The sequence below is a fragment of the Podarcis bocagei genome, assembly GCF_964188305.1.
Source record: "Podarcis bocagei genome assembly, chromosome: 11".
NCBI classification, from domain to species: domain Eukaryota; kingdom Metazoa; phylum Chordata; class Lepidosauria; order Squamata; family Lacertidae; genus Podarcis; species Podarcis bocagei.
This window is the reverse complement of record NC_138136.1, coordinates 40,111,323-40,128,311: the sequence shown is the minus strand read 5'-3', so window position 1 is coordinate 40,128,311 and position 16,989 is coordinate 40,111,323. Positions and strand designations below refer to the sequence as shown.

The window sequence follows — 16,989 nt, the reverse complement described above, 5'->3', positions numbered from 1 at the left end:
AGACCTCCGGAACGAATTAAGTACTTAACCCGAGGTACCACTGTACTTCACAGATTCTGTCATGGTAGGCAATGGCATAGGAAAGACGAGGAGACTCAGGGCTGCTGCTTTTTGTAAACTCTAGTTCCAGTCTTACAATTCCTTATATTGTAGTAGAAAAAATATAATCTTGCTTTTTAGAACCAGCAATATATATTAAAAACCCTATTTTGTGACTTAATCTTTGTTTAGCGTAATATGCTTTGACAATCTTTAAGAATATGCTGATTAATCATGAGCAATTTTTATTTGCAGGATTTAATAGCATTACATTATGAATTGCGGTTTGTTTAGTCCCCCCCCCCATTCTACACTGTAATACACTCTAATTGAAAAATACATTAATGACTGAAATAATTTGTCTCTTTGTAGTGATTGATTTCAAAGAGTATAATTAGGTTACCTCTCAGTTATTGACATGAGATCACCTAGAATAAGTTTTGGATTCATTAAGCATGAAATCAAATCTCATTAGCATCGTACTTCATTTGAATTTGGACGTTTTCGATACATTCTTCATTGAGCGTAAATGATATAAAATTATTGTTCTAGCACTTTTTAATGGGGGCCAGTATGAACCATATACAGTGGTACCTCAGGTTACATATGCTTCAGGTTACATACGCTTCAGGTTACATACGCTTCAGGTTACAGACTCTGCTAACCCAGAAATAGTACCTCGGGTTAAGAACTTTGCCTCAGGATGAGAACAGAAATCGTGCTCCGGCGGCAGCAGGAGGCCCCATTAGCTAAAGTGGTGCTTCAGGTGAAGAACAGCTTCAGGTTAAGAACAGACCTCCGGAACAAATTAAGTACTTAACCCGAGGTACCACTGCATATTAATGAAAGGACGGAGAGTTTGGGATAAGGGTATTGTTGATCTCACCTGGGGCGAGGAGGCATTTTATAACTCTTACATGGATTAGATGATCAAATCATGGCTTAATAAGCCAGACATACACAGAGCCAACTTTAAAGTTGTGAAATGAGGAACAAAGCAGTTGTGTGTGGGGTCCATAAAGCTTGTACATGCCAGGATTTAATCATCCAAACAAATATACTAATTTTATTTCTTACATTTTAGTCAAGATGCTCTAGAATTAAGGAGCTTTAGAAATATATATTGCCTTTTTGAAGGCGCACTCCCCAAAGCAGGTTCTAAAAGGAGGTTGCTGTATGTGTAAACAAATATAGATTTTTTCATAGAATGTACACTATAAAATATTGACTGTGTTTCCACCTGATAGTGTATGTAAATTATGCTAGAACATAAATTTATTAATTCAGTTCTCCAGCGAAATTGGTAGTTTATGGGTTTCCCCCATTACCTAACAGCTTTACTGCTTAGCAGCAATAAAGCTGCCAAACTACAAAACTACGGAGCATTTAAGTCAGCAGTGTAGAATTACAGGTGTTGTTTTTATTAGCATGCTATATTTGTATGCCATCTTTCAGCAGGAATATTCCCAAAAAGGTTCATGTAAATATGTTGAAAACTAAAGTATAATATAATATACAATAAATTAGAATCAAGGCTAGGAACAGCAATACAGATTTCTGAACAAAAGCCAAATTATCAGTTCCCCCTCCCCAAAAAAGCTCAATATACCAATAACCAAAGTTTGCCAGTTTTCAATAAGATGCAAGAGAAATTGAGGTCACATCCATACCACACATTTAAAGCACAAGGCTTTAAAAAATCCCGGGACAGAAAAATTCCCAGCATCCTTATCAATGGACAGTTCCCAGAATTCTTTGGGGGAAACCGTGTGCTTTAAATGCATGGCGTGGAAATACTGTAGTTCAGGGGCCACCACAGAAAAAGCCCTCCTTTCACCTCACAGCCAAGTAAGACTTGCTGACGGTAAAGCCTGGGCACAAACCCAAGTTTGTGATATCTGTGTTGTGTTGTTTCACTAAAGACAGTCCTTTTAGTGCTAATGTTTTACTATAAACATTACGAGCAAAAATAGGCATTAAGTGGCTGTGTAGCCAGACAAACTTTATAATGGAGTAAAAAATAAAAATGCAACAATACACCGACTAATTGTACAGAATATTAATTATTGATGTGATTTTCAAATTGCTTTTCTCTAGGATACTTAAGCCCTTGGGACTATTTAGTCTCATTGCCTCAGAGACATTTGCAGATTTGCCTAAATTTCTAAAACCCAGTTAAATATTAGTCTCTTGCCACTGATGTTCATTCCGCGGTGCAGCTTGTTGTGTTCTTACGGAAATGAAACAGCAGCGGCAGCCATTGCCACAAAGCTAGTTTTTAATTTCCAAAAAAATGCATCAAATAACATTGTCAGGCATCACATATTGGAGGTGGGCCCCTCCTAAAAGCACATGCAGAGTGGGGGGTGGCGATGGGTGTAGTTATTACTTACTTATTTCTATCCTATTTGTATGCCAAAACGGCCACCTCACATCAACCCACCACACCAAGCAGTCAGTGCTTTTAACTAACTGCTAGATACACTGGGTTGTATCCAACTGTGAATAACTGGGCATGCGGACTTGACTTCCATGAACGCAGTGGGACTTCCCTCGCCTTGCTCTCCCACCAACCAATGTATCGGGAAAGTTCTGTGGAGCTTGTGGAAATTGTTCCAAACACACAGTGAGTTTTTTGGACACAGCCCTTAATCTGGGAAACTGTACATGGCTATAACATCTACATGGGACTCTGGTGGTGCTTTTGTCTAAACCACTGAGCCTCTTGGGCTTGCCGATCAGAAGGTCGGTGGTTCGAATCCCCGCGACGGGGTGAGCTCCCGTTGCTCAGTCCCAGCTCCTGCCATCCTAGCAGTTCGAAAGCATGTCAAAGTGCAAGTAGATAAATAGGTACCACTCCGGCGGGAAGGTAAACGGCGTTTCCGTGCACTGCTCTGGTTCACCAGAAGCGGCTTAGTCATGCTGGCCACATGACCCGGAAGCTGTAGGCTGGCTCCCTCGGCCAATAAAGCGAGATGAGCGCCGCAACCCCAGAGTCGGCCACGACTGGACCTAATGGTCAGGGATCCCTTTACCTTTTATAACATCTACCTTTGTAATGGCACCATTAGCTTTGTACATTTCCATGTTGATTACTTTTATTCTGCTGGATTCTGGAAATACGATAGCTTTAGTAAACTTCCATTTTAACATTTTGTTGGGATGCGGCACAGCTAACTAAGCTGTTCTTTCAAGGAAGCTGCTGCCGGCTAAAAATATTTTGGAGAGGCTCTCATAATTAGAAAACTGCTAAGGTTGGTTAAACTAGTCTGACAGAATAAGTGATTTCTTATTGTTGCCTAGGGAGATGAGATACTATTAATAAGTTGACAGTTAAACTTCACAGGATGAAGCAGGGCTACAGTGCTATCCCTATTTAGATCTTTGTTCAGACAACAATACTGTGACAGGCAAATAATCGTTAATTTGGCAATGTAGTACATAACAATTTGCAGAACAAAATTGCAGAATTTAGCAAATTATTTTTTTCAGTTGCTCTTACACGATTAAAAAGAAATATATATCAAGACAGCTCTTTTTCTTACATCCCATTCTCTGGTCCCACTACTCTAGGGCCAGTGGCACCATAAGGTACACTTCACAGGGGAAATTCACTTTTTGGCATCACAGAAGACAAGAGTAACGTTGGACGGGGGGGGGGGAGGCACAAGCAGGTCTAGAATCGAAACTTCTAGTTCTGCAAAGTGACACTCTAACCACACAACCACAGGAACAAACATGAGAAAGGATTAAAGAGTGTGCAATCTCAGAAAAGTAAAGAATTTAAGGATGGGAACGATTTGGAAACCTTCTTCCAACAGAGCTGTTCTTTATTTCAAAAGAGTAGAAGAGTTTCTTGACCGGTAACGGACAGGTTCTAGGCTTTCCAAGCAAAGAGCATCCATATTTGTTTTTGTTCCTAATATTTCAACTTTCCATACTATAATTCCTATTAACCCTTCAGTTATATCTTACTGATGTTTGTGGTAAACTCACTTTTAATTTTAAACCCAATCCCAAACCTTGGACACAGACGCTACTATTAATTCATTGTAAATCACCATTGTAAATCACCATGTAAGCTTCTGTTTGAAGGTATAGTTTGCCATTTTAGAGTTTTCTTCAAGTTTCTCTTCCCTTCATTGAATGATTTGGGAGAGGGTATTTTTAAAATCAGTCAATCTGTTGTAAATGCAGTTTTAAAAAATAGCTAATGTTACATGACATAAGGTGCTTTTCTCAAACAGAACTTTGCAATTTATGTTCTCAGTTTCCCTGTAGATTTCCCCATAGATTTCTCCAAACAATATCTTGCACAGTTAGAGGACATGGTTGTTTTTATGGCTGAAGGAGATTCTTCAGCAATTACTTGGGAAGGAGATAGAAAAAGGGCTTTCTTTAGCCTCATTTTCCATAGCAATTCTGTTTCGTAGTTGAGGTCTTGAAACTTGGTATTTTCTAAACCTTCACTTTTGAAACGTTGCCAGAAGGCACTGTGTGTATCTCACTGAGCACTGGAGAATTGACATATAAATATATATGTTTATAATCAGAGGGACAAAGATCAGTCAGACCAATCTGAAAGTAAAACTGCTTGACGTTTGGGCTGACGCTGCAGCTCTGTTGATGTGAAGATCTTAACACCTATTTGCTTTGCCTCACACTTTTTTAGCCTGGGTATTCTGAGCTATTTCTTGGTGTAGCATCTGTCTGAGTTGGCTAATGAGAAATTTAACAGTGGTACTTAAGCTTTTAGAATTTCCTGAGAGAGGTAAAACTGCAAAAATGAAGATATCTGTCGTTTGGGGATGTGAGCAATGTTAAATTAATGAGCACTGCAGCTAAAGATTAATTTCAATGGATGAAATAGCAGAGTTCCTCTTTGGAAGAATTTGGAACGGGCAGATGTAAGAATTGCAGAAAACAAAAGCCTTTTTTTTTTTTTTTACTCCAACTTAGATTATAAAATAGATGAATGAGTCATCGTTGCCCTGGGTTTGCCTGCTGTTTTCATTATTATATATTGTTCTTATCTGTATCCCACAGCTTGCACTGAAGGATCCAGTACACTCTGTGTCGCTGCAGCAATTTGTATATGAGAAGCTAAAAGCACAACAGGAATTACTGGGAGAACAAGCCTTTCAGGCGCTGATGGAAACTGTGGATACAGAAATAGTCACACAACTCCAAGACTTCTTACAAGGCTTCTGAAAAAGCAGAGACAAAAATTTCTACTTCTCTTTTCTTCACTTCAACAGTATAAGGGCAAACTAAGCAGCCTTACATCTAACTGCGAAACCCAGCTTTTAAGAGAGAATTTCTTTTGGCAGCTACGGAAAAAGAGGCTATGGCGCTGGATTATTGTTTTTTCCAATTAAGACAAGATTGAAATAATAAATATAAACTCTCTTCTAATTAGTTTTACATGCTTGTTTCACGAAAATGCAATTTGCATATGGAGTAAAGGTTTCCGCACGCGAGAGGCTATAAAAGCGGGTGTTTAATTTACTGTTTCTAGAATGGCCGTGGCTTTGATCTTTCAATCATGTGCTCCTAACACTTAAGAAATAGTGGCTACAGATCTTCTGCAAGGATATCAGCTCTCTTAGACTGCCTTACACTTTTGTTTACTATTCAACTTGTAATAAAATGTAAGGTTTGAAGAGTGGATGGAAGGAATGTGAGGTGAGCAAGTTCTCAACTGAGTCTTCAATTTAAATAGTATAAATAGTGGCAAGTATTCTAAGGGTTTCCTCGATGGGGAGTTGGACGTCTTTTGCAAAAAAAGAAAACCAATAAGGTCATCCAAATGTTTTGAATTTACTATGTTGATTACCTGTAGAATGTAAAGGTTTAATAAATTTGCTTTTGTCTTAGCTCCTCAAAAATGATTTTGATTTAAAATGTAGCACGTGGACCCAGTGGTGGATTTCTCTATGTGTGAGTTCAAAATTGATAACCTGGTCTCAGGATGATGGAAGGTGAATATATTATACACCCTAAATGAACATGGTGCTTGGGTATATGTATCCTGTGCCTCCTTTAAAGTGGTTAAGTGTTGTGAGATAGCACTTAATATCTTCTGGCTGATTCTGGGAGAATGGGAATGACAGACCTCAAGTCTATCTGGGAAAATGAAGAAGGCTACACATCAAGGAAAGGGAGTTGAGAAACGTGTAGGTTCCCAGAACCTTCATTCCATTTCCTCCTATCTCACTTCCTAATCTCCTATTTTAAGAAGAGGCTTGTTTTTTGTGTGTGTTTTTTTTAGGCAAGGCTTCTTAAGTCCACCTGTTCTCTATTGTAAGTAATCAATTTTTAAGGAAACAAATCAGAAAAATGTGAGCAAAACCGTTAGTATGATACTTGCTGCAGGAAGCTGGCAACTCTATGCAACTGTGGGGAGCCAAGTTTGCCATGTACACTGTAGGTTACAAAGTGTACTAGAAAATAAAACCTGATGTTTCCAGAATTCAAAAGAGTAGAATTTCAATTACATTTTCCAACGATACCCCACTTCTTTCTTTCTCTCTTAAGACTGCATAGAACTCTTATCAGTAATTCAGAGGCAGTACCTCCTTTAACACACTTCTTGTAGCTATAAAGAACAGAAGTGCAGTGAATTTTAAGTAGCAATATTGCCATATTGCATTCCATTGTGCATCTCCCATGACCTTAGGTTTAGTCAGAGATTTATATTGCAATCCCTTCTCAGGAGTTATTCTCATTGAGCTCAGTGGGACCTACTCACAGGTAAGCATGTATAATAAGATTGTAGCCTAAGGCCAAAAAAAGTTGCTAAATCCAAAATAACATTAACATTAAGATACAATTAAATGTGTTATAAAATGTTTCAATGGTAATGCAACCATTAGGACTAGGAAATTTCACAAAATGTACAGCTTTAAACCTGACTGAGTTTGGGTACTAAAATAGCTGCAACTAAATTTTGGAACATTTATCCCCCCTTCTCTCTCTGTGTGTGTGCTCATGATGAGAAATATCATCCCTAGACTCACAGCTCCCATCAGTCCCAGTCAGCATGATCAATGGTAAAGGATGATGGGAGTTGTAGCCTATCAACATCTTTAAAGGTCTTATAAATGATAATTCCTTCTGTGAAAGAGAAAGAACCTTTAAATAATAAACCACAGAGTCAAGTGATGTGGTGCATCCTGAATCTCAGAAAGTCAGAATTTAAAATGATGGTTTCATAACCAACAACAGCCTCCTTCCACTTACATCTGCTGAATATTCTTGGCCTACGGAGTTTAAAATTGTCAATATTCATGTGTTTATTCAATCAATAGGCCTATAGCCTGCTTTTGAGGAGCTCAGAACTTTGTTGGGCTGCCATCAAGTATGACTTTTTGATTTGTAGGGATTAGTGGCTGATCACTGGAAATCTCTCCTTTTCATAGACATCCCTAATAAATCCCACCTTAATTAAGAAGCCATATTGCTGCAAAATAAGAATGGTAATTTCTCCCTATTATTCTGAGTGAATGCTGCAGTGATCTTCTAGATTCTCCTGCAGAGTTCCTTGCATGTAACCCCTTCATATTAATAAGCAGCTTTTCTGCATAACAATTAGACGACTTAAAAGTTCTCTGTATTTCATATTTTTTATGTGATCTGGCATCTGTAAATGGTCCTACAGTCCATGGAATAAAGTAGAGAGAGTGCCTGTTTGAGCAACAGCCAACTCAGCTGCTACTGAGGGGGACGCTTGGGGAGTTGGGGCTACAACTGTGTGATGCATTGCCTCTCATGCATTTTTATTTCAATACTCTATAAAGAACTGGTCTCCTTGGAGCCCGAGCTTCAAAAACTGTCGGAACTGTGCTCTACCTTCCCTTGAAGGAAATCTGCTCTTTTGCAATCCTGTGATCTATCGCCTGAGTTTGAACAGCAAGTTGGGAGGAGGAGGCTGTATCAACATCACTCAGAAAACAGTTTCACAGCGTTGGGAGTTCTACAGAAAAGATCCTGGTCCAGGAGAAAGCCAGTTTAGCTTCCCAATAAGATGGAGCGGTTATTGGTCTCATCGAAAGATGGGTGTGGGCTGGTCAGTGCTCACAGGGGAAGAGGCATTGCCTGAGATAGGTGTCAGGTCTGCATGCAGGAACCAGGCCCTGTGACCAACTGGACTTTGCAGGACTGGAGCCTTCCTAAGTTTGTTCTGAAGAGGCAAGGCGTGGCCTCACAGGTGAGGCCGATTGGTAACTCACAGCACCTGGTGGCAAGAGCTGGGAAGGGTTATAAGGTCAGCATTTCCCTTCAGCTCTTTGCCACGGCAACACGCTTCCTGCTTTGCTGTGTTTGGCTTCTTGCTTCCTGATCCTTGAACCTCGGCTTCTTGACTCCTTGCTTCTTGATCCTTGGACCTCTGACTTCGTGCCTCCTTGCTTCCTGACCCTCGGACCCTTGGTTTCTTGACTCCCGTCTCTCTGACCCTCAGACTCCTGGCTTCTGGGCCCCCGTTCCTGCTCCCACCCCGCCATCTTGCCCCCAGTGCTGATGTCCTCTGCCAGGACTTTGATCGCCCCTGAACCGGACCGTGATAATAGGGACCAAGCTGTTTAGTTTTACCCCGAACAACCTATCAAGCAGTATCTTGCCCTGTAGAACTTCTTGCTGTCTGGATGGATCTGACTATCTGGAACCCAAAATTATTTCCCTGGACTCTGCTGATTGGTGCTCTTCTGATATCTCAATTTAGATTTGGTCACTTGCAAACTATTGGCATAGCTGGGACAAAGCATAAGAACATAAAAACTTGTGGGAGTCTCTTTTTTGTTTTTGTTTTTTTTATAAATATTTTATTAGGCTTTAACAATAAGAAAATTCAAAAAGAATACAAAAACAGAAAAGAATACAAAATTACAAAATACAGTAATACAAACATTGGACACAAAAAAGAAAGAAAAAAGAACACACATATACAGAAAAAACAAAAATACCCTTTTTTCTTAGTTTCTCATCTTTAGTTAACTTATTTTCCTGACTTCCTCACATCTCCCGTTCTTGTATCCCTTTTAAAAATTAGTTCAGCAAATTCATGTCTTATTAGTTTATCTGTTATTTATCCAAATCATACGTTTTAGCTTGTTGCTAGAACCCCTGCGGTTCATTTCAATGTCCTCAACATTCAGAAATTTTACAATGTTTCTGCAAATAAATTTTAAATTTCGTCCAATCTTCCTCCACCAGCTCTTCTCCCTGGTCTCGGATTCTGCCAGTCATTTCCACCATCTCCATGTAGTCTATTAGTTGCATCTGCCAGTCTTCCAGAGTGGGTAGATCTTGTGTCTTCCAATGCTTTGCGATGAGAATTCTTGCCGCTGCGGTAGCATACATAAAGAAAGTTCTATCCTTCTTTAACACCGATTGGTCCACTATGCCCAGGAGGAAGGCCTCTGGTTTCTTCGGGAAAGTATATTTAAATACCTTTTTCAGTTCATTATATATCATTTCCCAGAAAGCCTTGATCCTTGGGCACGTCCACCAAAGGTGAAAGAATGTACCTTCAATCTCTTTACATTTCCAACATTTGTTATCGGGCAGATGGTATATTTTTGCAAGCTTGACTGGGGGAGTCTCTTTTTTGTTCCTTTCGTCCCTTTAAGAGCTAAGAAGAAATAGGTTGCTTGCTTGCAAGGTGAATCTTTAGAATTCTAGAATTGGAACATCTGAACTGGACTTAATTTTTGATTTATTTTTTTAAGTATAGCCCATATTAAGAACCAAACATTTTAGGTTTCTCATTCCAGTTCCATTGCTGCTGAATAGCACCAGATTCCATTTTCACTATCCTCAAAAGATAATTGTATAGCTATAGTTTAACCCCTAGAGAGGTCACAGACATGAAGTCCATTATAATTTGGTTTCAAGAGATCTTCAGCAACTGGTTGCAAGAACTTTCAGCAGTGCAACTGAATTACCCCAAGAGTGGTTTGCACCACAACAGTGGTGTGTCTTCTGGATATGGGAGGTGGGGCTACTATGATTCATTTCCCACCAACTATTCCTGAGGAGAAGGAGGAAGGAGAACAATTGCAGGTTTTGTTTCTCAGACTGCTCAGTTGCAGCAGTATGGGGCTGTTTCCAGGGCTTTATATGGCATAAGTGTGCTGTCATATCCTAAAACCTAGGAGACCGGGGTTCATAACCATTCGGCCATGAAGCTCACTGGATGGCCTTAGGCCAGTCACTGCCTCTTAGGCTAACTCACCTCACAGGGTTGTTGAGGGGATTAAACGTGGGTGGATGGGACCATGTGTGCCACCCTGAGCTGCTTGGACCAAAAAAAGTGGAATATAAATTTAATAAATAAAACATAAGCCTTTCAAAGTAGGGGCAATTGTAGTTATGGGCAAGCTACTGTGGCCAGGTCAAGATCATAGGATCCTGCTTTCTGTTTCAGTTCTTTCTAGCACCACAAATTTCCAATAGCTCATCACTATTCACCCTGTTTAGTTTTTCTGCGTGATAATTGCCAGCAGTGCCTTTCTGCATTCTGGTGAGCCAGCCTTTGTGCCATAGCATAAATGGGCATATGCCTATCTGACTTCAGATGTAGCAATATTCAAAAAACAGATGTTTCAATGTCCTAGGAAACTCTAACTTACATTAGTGGCCATCGTTGAACAAAGGAGCCACAAAGGGAAACTTCAATGTGAAATCCCTGAATTACAATGCCATTACAGGTTTGGTGCTATCACTTGTGGACTCAATCAGGACAAAGGTTTTTTAATCACACTATGTGTGTTAATTGCCTTACCAATGCCAGGATGTCTGTATTATCAACAGGTATTTCATAAACGACCACTCTTAACTGCATAATTGTCACTGGTTTTTTCCTGTGTTTTTTTCTGCACTGAACCCCACCTCAAAAAATTCAAATGTTACCTGGAAGTTTTTGAACAGATTCTAAATGTGCCTTTATAAACCTTCCCATAAATGTGCACATTTTGAAACTTTAATTACAGGGAGAAAGCATCATGTACCATTCTCTCTCTTTGTCTTTAAATACAGAAGGGGCAAGTCCTACCCCCTAGTGTAAACAGAAGAATGTTACTATTACTTTTAAAGGTCTTTATATACATGGTCTTTATCTCTTAGAAACATATTCTTCCAAACTATTTTCCATTGCCATTAGTGATGTTTGCATTGCAAAATGTCAATAGAAATCTCAGTAATAAAAAGTTACAGCCCTCTAATAGCTCAAAAAGTTCAGGAGCTTATGCATGGCTCTTTGTTCTTTTAACTTTTCTTTGTTAAACTGAAGTGCTAATTCATCCTGGCCTTTTCCAATAAAGCTGAAGGTTATAATTGTTAACACTGGTACCAGAAGTCCATAAAAATAATGTTAGCATACTGTGAAGGGGAATCTGGTTTATTTCATGCACCCACTGATGTAAAAATGTCACTGGCAAAATATATCTGCATCCTGACTACAAAATCATCAGTCATAGAGAACTTTAACAACCATCATCAAAGTTTAAAACCCAATGCACCAATGTATACCTGTTTCAGAATGTTCTCATTTCAGCCTAGCGGGTGATTAATGATGGACAGACTTCTCTTCTTCAAATTTCTGTGTGGCGCACCTGGAGAAGTTTATTCTTTCTTTTTTTAATATGGCAGAGAAAAGAGAGAGAAAAAGGAAAAGTGAGAGAAAAGGGGAGAATGAAAACATCTGCTCATATTAAAACTACAAGCATCTATACACCTGACTTAATTGAAAAATGTAAATGAATATATGCCATCCAGATGTTCAAAACAGCTTTGGGGGTGAGTCCTTATGGTTGTCAAGAGACTTAAAACTTTGAACCCTGAGGAGGTGGACAGCTCAAATGGTTAGAGCAGTGGTTCTCAAGCTTTTTTTCTTCTTTTTTTTTGGCCATGCCCCACCTAAGCATCTCTAAAATCCTGATGCCCCCATGACATATAATTCTGCTTATTCAAAAAGTGAACTATTCATGTGGAGGAAGCCTAAAAGGCCATTCACTGTTAATAATTCATTCTTGAATTGCGCCCCTTAAAAATAAAATTGCCCCCTGGGGGAGGGTGCCTCACTCTGGGAACCACAGGAGTAGAGCGTGGTGCTGACAATGCCAGGGTTGCAGGTTCGATCCCCATAAGGGAGAGCTGCATATTCCTGCCTTGCAGGGGGTTGGACTAGATGATCCTCAGGGTCTCTTCCAACTCTATGATTCTATGAGATCTGTGAGACCCACATCTATTAAACAATGGCTTGAGGACCTTACTGTCCTGGCTACATTTGAACACATGTCAGCCTTGTGTGGATAGCTATCTCAATAAGTTTCTTCTTCCTCCATTTTGTGCACAGATGCAGGAATATATCCAAACACTAACCCTCTGGAACAGTATGAAATTTTATAATACTGTGAAAGGTAGCATGAATAAAGAGCAGCAGCAAAGATGAGTCCAGCAGAGGTCCCCCTCATCTTGGTCCTGGCCCTCTCAAGGGAAGAGAAATGTTAATCAGCGTGGAAGGCTGGTCAGAACTTGAAAGTCTGCAACGAGTGCTGTGCATTGGATCCAGCCAAATTCTGGCTTCTGAACTGAATCAGTCTGAGTATGGTCAACCCAGGATGTCACTGGATTGGGTTGAAATAGCCCTGGGTCAGATCCTGGAGCTGTCAAGATTGTTGGGAGGTGATCTGGCTGTGATGGGAGAAGGAAGCAGGCAGCCTGCCAGGCTTGCATGACAGTGCAAGGCCCCTGAATTGGGTGACCCCAGATTGGATTGGGACCACTCTGAAGCACTGGATTGGGCCCCAGATCAGATTGGCATGGAGGGGCATGCACAGACCTAGATCCCTGCAGTTCCCTCAGAGGCTGCATTCCAACACAGAATCGTAGAGTTGGAAGGGACCTCAAGCGTCATTTAATCCAAGCCCCTCCGTTCCAGGAATCTCAGCTAAAGCATCCATGGCAGATGACCCTCCAAGCAACCTCTGCTTCAAAAATATCTCCCATGAAGGAGAGCCCATCACTTTGTAAGGGAGTCTTATGCTGAATAATGAGCTTGGCTCAGAAACCTTGGATTACAGGAGAGCGCAACCGTCTTCCCTCCAGATTGTAACCTGGTGACTTCTGGCAAGGGAAAGAGCCACGTTTGTCACCCTTCAGTGCAAGGATCTATTCCTTCAGACCATGGAAGTCTAGAAACATTTAGAGCTGCTGATTGTGAGGGAGTCTTTCATTGTAAAATAAATAAAACAGCAGTACAGGAGCTGAAGCAACCTCATCAGCTTTCAGGCCCACTCTCTACAAATATTTACCAAAAAATGAGCCTAGCTTTACTGCGTAGCTAGCAGCTACCAATACCCATTTGAGCGCTCATCCATTTTTCATATTTGGGGATCTGTAAGTAAATCCACCGCACTTGATTATTTCATTTTACAGAAGTGCTTTAAATGTGTTTTAAATGTATGGTGTGGGAGCAGCCCCAGTTGCTGGGAGGCAACAATACAAGAGGCCTATACAGTGGTACCTCGGGTTAAGTACTTAATTCGTTCCGGAGGTCCGTTCTTAACCTGAAGCAGCACTTTAGCTAATGGGGCCTGCCACTGCTGCCACGCTGCCAGAGCACGATTTCTGTTCTCATCCTGAAGCAAAGTTCTTAACCCGAGGTACTATTTCTGGGTTAGCGGAGTCTGTAACCTGAAGCATATGTAACCTGAAGCGTATGTAACCCGAGGTACCACTGTATCCTTTTGTGGACTTCCTGGAGGCATCTAGTTGACCACCTTGGGGCACAAGATGCTGGAATAACTGGACTTTAATCTGATTTCACAGGGCTTTTCTTAGGTTTTTATTTTCCCTGAGCGACCTGCTTCAAATATCAGTCACATATTTTCAGAAAACAATGCAAGGCTTTCCTATTCAAGCTTCTAACCATGTTTAGTAATCCATTGGGCTCTCTCCCTTTCCCCTCATTTTCTACAGTCTTTATTTTTGAGATTTATTTATTTTTAGATTTTCAGCAGATACAATAGAATATTCTACAATAGAATAGCAGTGATGCGCAGAACTCTCCCCCGTGCCCACTAAATTCAATGTGTGCTTTTCAGTAGTCAAAGTTAAGTCCTAATAAATTTCATGTTGTTGATGCTTATTTTGTAATAATGCTTCCCTACCTCATTTCTGTTTTAACTTGACAGTTTCCACCATAGGATTCCATGGGTGACTGGCGAAGTCCTTGCTGCATTGCTCTTCGTCGGCCATTATTTCTGTTTGCCACTTTTTAAGCGGGTAGGTGAAGCGATGTTGTTTTTCAACATCGGCTGGGATTCAAAGAACTGGCCTCTAAAATAATGCAGCAGAAGTCGGATCCTCAATGAGGAAGTGCAAAGAGGAGGGAAAGAGTCTGGTCTCCCCACTCTCAACCAAGTCCAGCTGAGCAACAGCCTCTCCCAGGCCTTGACTTTAAGAATAGCAGAAGCAGCTGGGAAGGGAGAAGACTTTAGGGATTTTTTAAAAAAATACTTTAATAAGTTGTGTGCCTTCGTTTCTCAATTTGATTCTTTTACATGGTTTTGTAGGTATGGTGGTATTTTAAGCATTGTGACTTAGTTATTTCCAGTGGTCATAGTTTAGTAATTATTTATTTATTGTAATCATTAAGAGTGAATTTCTCTTTAATTATTATTTGCTGATGTTCCGAGAGTCAATTCTATTGTGTTCTATTATATTCTAATAGCCTATTGAATATTACTTTATTTGATAAGTCGTTCCATTTTAAAATATGTTTTATTGTGCCTTTTTGTATTCAATCTGATTATTGTAAGGTGTGTGTTCTTTGTTGTAGACTTTGTTGCTGTAAACAGCCTTGTTATAGTTATATAGAAAGGCAGTATACAAATTACAAGTGAAATGAAAAGGGGGCTTTGTAGCTGTGTTTCCTCAGGCAGCGACAGCTCACTTTTGAAACCTAGGGGACTTCCAACACTAATTTGTGATACGACTTTGGGCCTGCTATTTAAACAAAGCACACTAGTCCCTTGCCATAGCTTCTGGATTTCTCGTGTGTGTATATATCTGTGTGAAATATTGGTGTTTTGAGCTTCTTGGTGATGATATAAGCTGTCAAGGTGCCATTTGCTAACGTGTGCCAGTTAGTTGTTGATTAAACCACTTGTTGTGGGAGAGGCGACAAAGCCTCTGATAATCCTAATAAAAAGTTTTCATCTAAATATATGGGACCTCATGAAGAGCACTGAGCTTGTCTGATGCCATTCCAGGAAAGGGCTTCCTGAAAGGTAATTTATCACAATCAATTAGAAGCAGGCATCCTTCATCACATTGCTCGTGCTTTCAAGATATTTGCTGAAAAGCAACCAGGGCCAAATGTAGAGAGTCTGTGTGCTTTGGAGGAAGGGAGATCTGTTAGACTTAGATAGCTGTCTAGAAGATTCTCACAGATTAGAGAAAGACAGATTTGTTTGCAGAAAGAAAAGCCACAAGCAACAACAAAATATTTTCCCAAACTGCATACAAATGCCACAAGGTATCTTTTTTTCTTCTCCCAATGTGAAAGAAGAACATCGCATTATTTTGTGAAGCTGGGGAATGAGCCCAAATAATTTACAGTAGGAACCCAAGGCTATACAGAGCAAAGCAAAATAGCAGCACAGCTGGGTTTGGATTACTGGAAAGAGGCCAGTGGCATGGAACTAAAGCTTTATTATCTTGCAAGAGAAAAGAAGAAGGGTGTAACTGCTGCAGATCAATTGTACTCCTCTGTAATGCCAGCCACGTTTTTGCCCCAAATTGTCTTTGCTCATCTTCAGCCGCTATTGATGGCCCACCATTGTCCTGAACAATTGTCTCTTACTGCCGGGAAATGTACAGTACTTCTCCTTTAGTTTAATAGGATTTATATCTATTCTTAAAAAATGCCCAAGGTTGTTTCACACAAGGGTGACATAGGGTTGTTTTCAGATCATCTGGTCTTGTTTAAAGCGGATGGGTAACTGCTAACAGAAGCTGGTCCTTGTGTGCTTTCAAAGCCACATCTGCCACATCTGATTTTGTGGCAGTAACCGTGGACAGGATCTAGAGAAGACTTTTGGCACTTCTGCAGCACACTCATGAGCAAAGAGGATTCCTGATTGCTCTTTCTAGGGAAAGGAGCTCACTTTTAATGGAAAACTGCTCTGGAAGATCCCTGAGCCTACAGGATGGCTATTTGGAAGGCTGCATCTTCTCAGGTATCTCCCCTTACTTATTCTGAGACAAGAAGGATGTGTGCCAAGATTAATCATAGGATCCAATGATGGCTGGTGACCATTGGGAAAGGCAGGGTAGAAGGTAAGGAGACCAGATAGGCAGAGCTACCTCCTGGCCTGGTTGTATGTAAGAAGGCTGGCAGGTGGGGATTGGCTGCGCTTGGTGGAGCAGCACCCCACTGACCCTAATGGACCAACCTCTACTGAGAGACTCCACTCCTTACTCTCGGTTGACTCCCACATCTGATTATATAAAAGTAGTCCTGGAAATACATTAAGTTGTCAACTTCATTGAATCATTCGACTATTGCTGGAAAGGTGTTTTTTTTTTTAAAAAAAATCTTGCTTGATGGTTCTTTTATTGGACTGTGTTTCAAGAGTTGAGAGCTGGTGGTGTATGATTGCTAGAGTGTTGGCCCATGACTAGGTCACTGAGATTGGAATTTCCACTCAGGCATGAATTGCGCTGGGTGACCTTGGGCCAGTCATCACTGCCTCTTGGGCCTGACCTACCTCACAAGATTATAGCGAGCATTAAAATGGGAAGGAGGACTGTACATCTCACCGTTAACTCATTGGAGGAAAGTCAGGATGTGCCGGCAGTTAATACAGAACTATTAAATGTTGTATTTTAATTGCTTCAGGCGCCTGCAGGAAAGGACTGCAATTGACAAATAAATAAATAAAT

At 40.5% G+C, this 16,989-nt stretch overlaps 1 protein-coding gene across 1 annotated transcript in view; it reads left to right on the top strand.

Moving 5' to 3' along the window:
• IPO11 (importin 11) overlaps positions 1–6,518 on the top strand; it is a 72,368-nt gene extending 65,850 nt beyond the window's left edge. Inside the window, exon 30 of the mRNA XM_081213298.1 lies at positions 5,086–6,518. Within this exon, the coding sequence (XP_081069424.1) occupies positions 5,086–5,250 (165 nt within the window). The 3' untranslated portion in view covers positions 5,251–6,518. The remainder of the gene's footprint in view (positions 1–5,085) is intronic.
• The last annotated feature ends 10,471 nt before the right edge of the window (positions 6,519–16,989 follow it).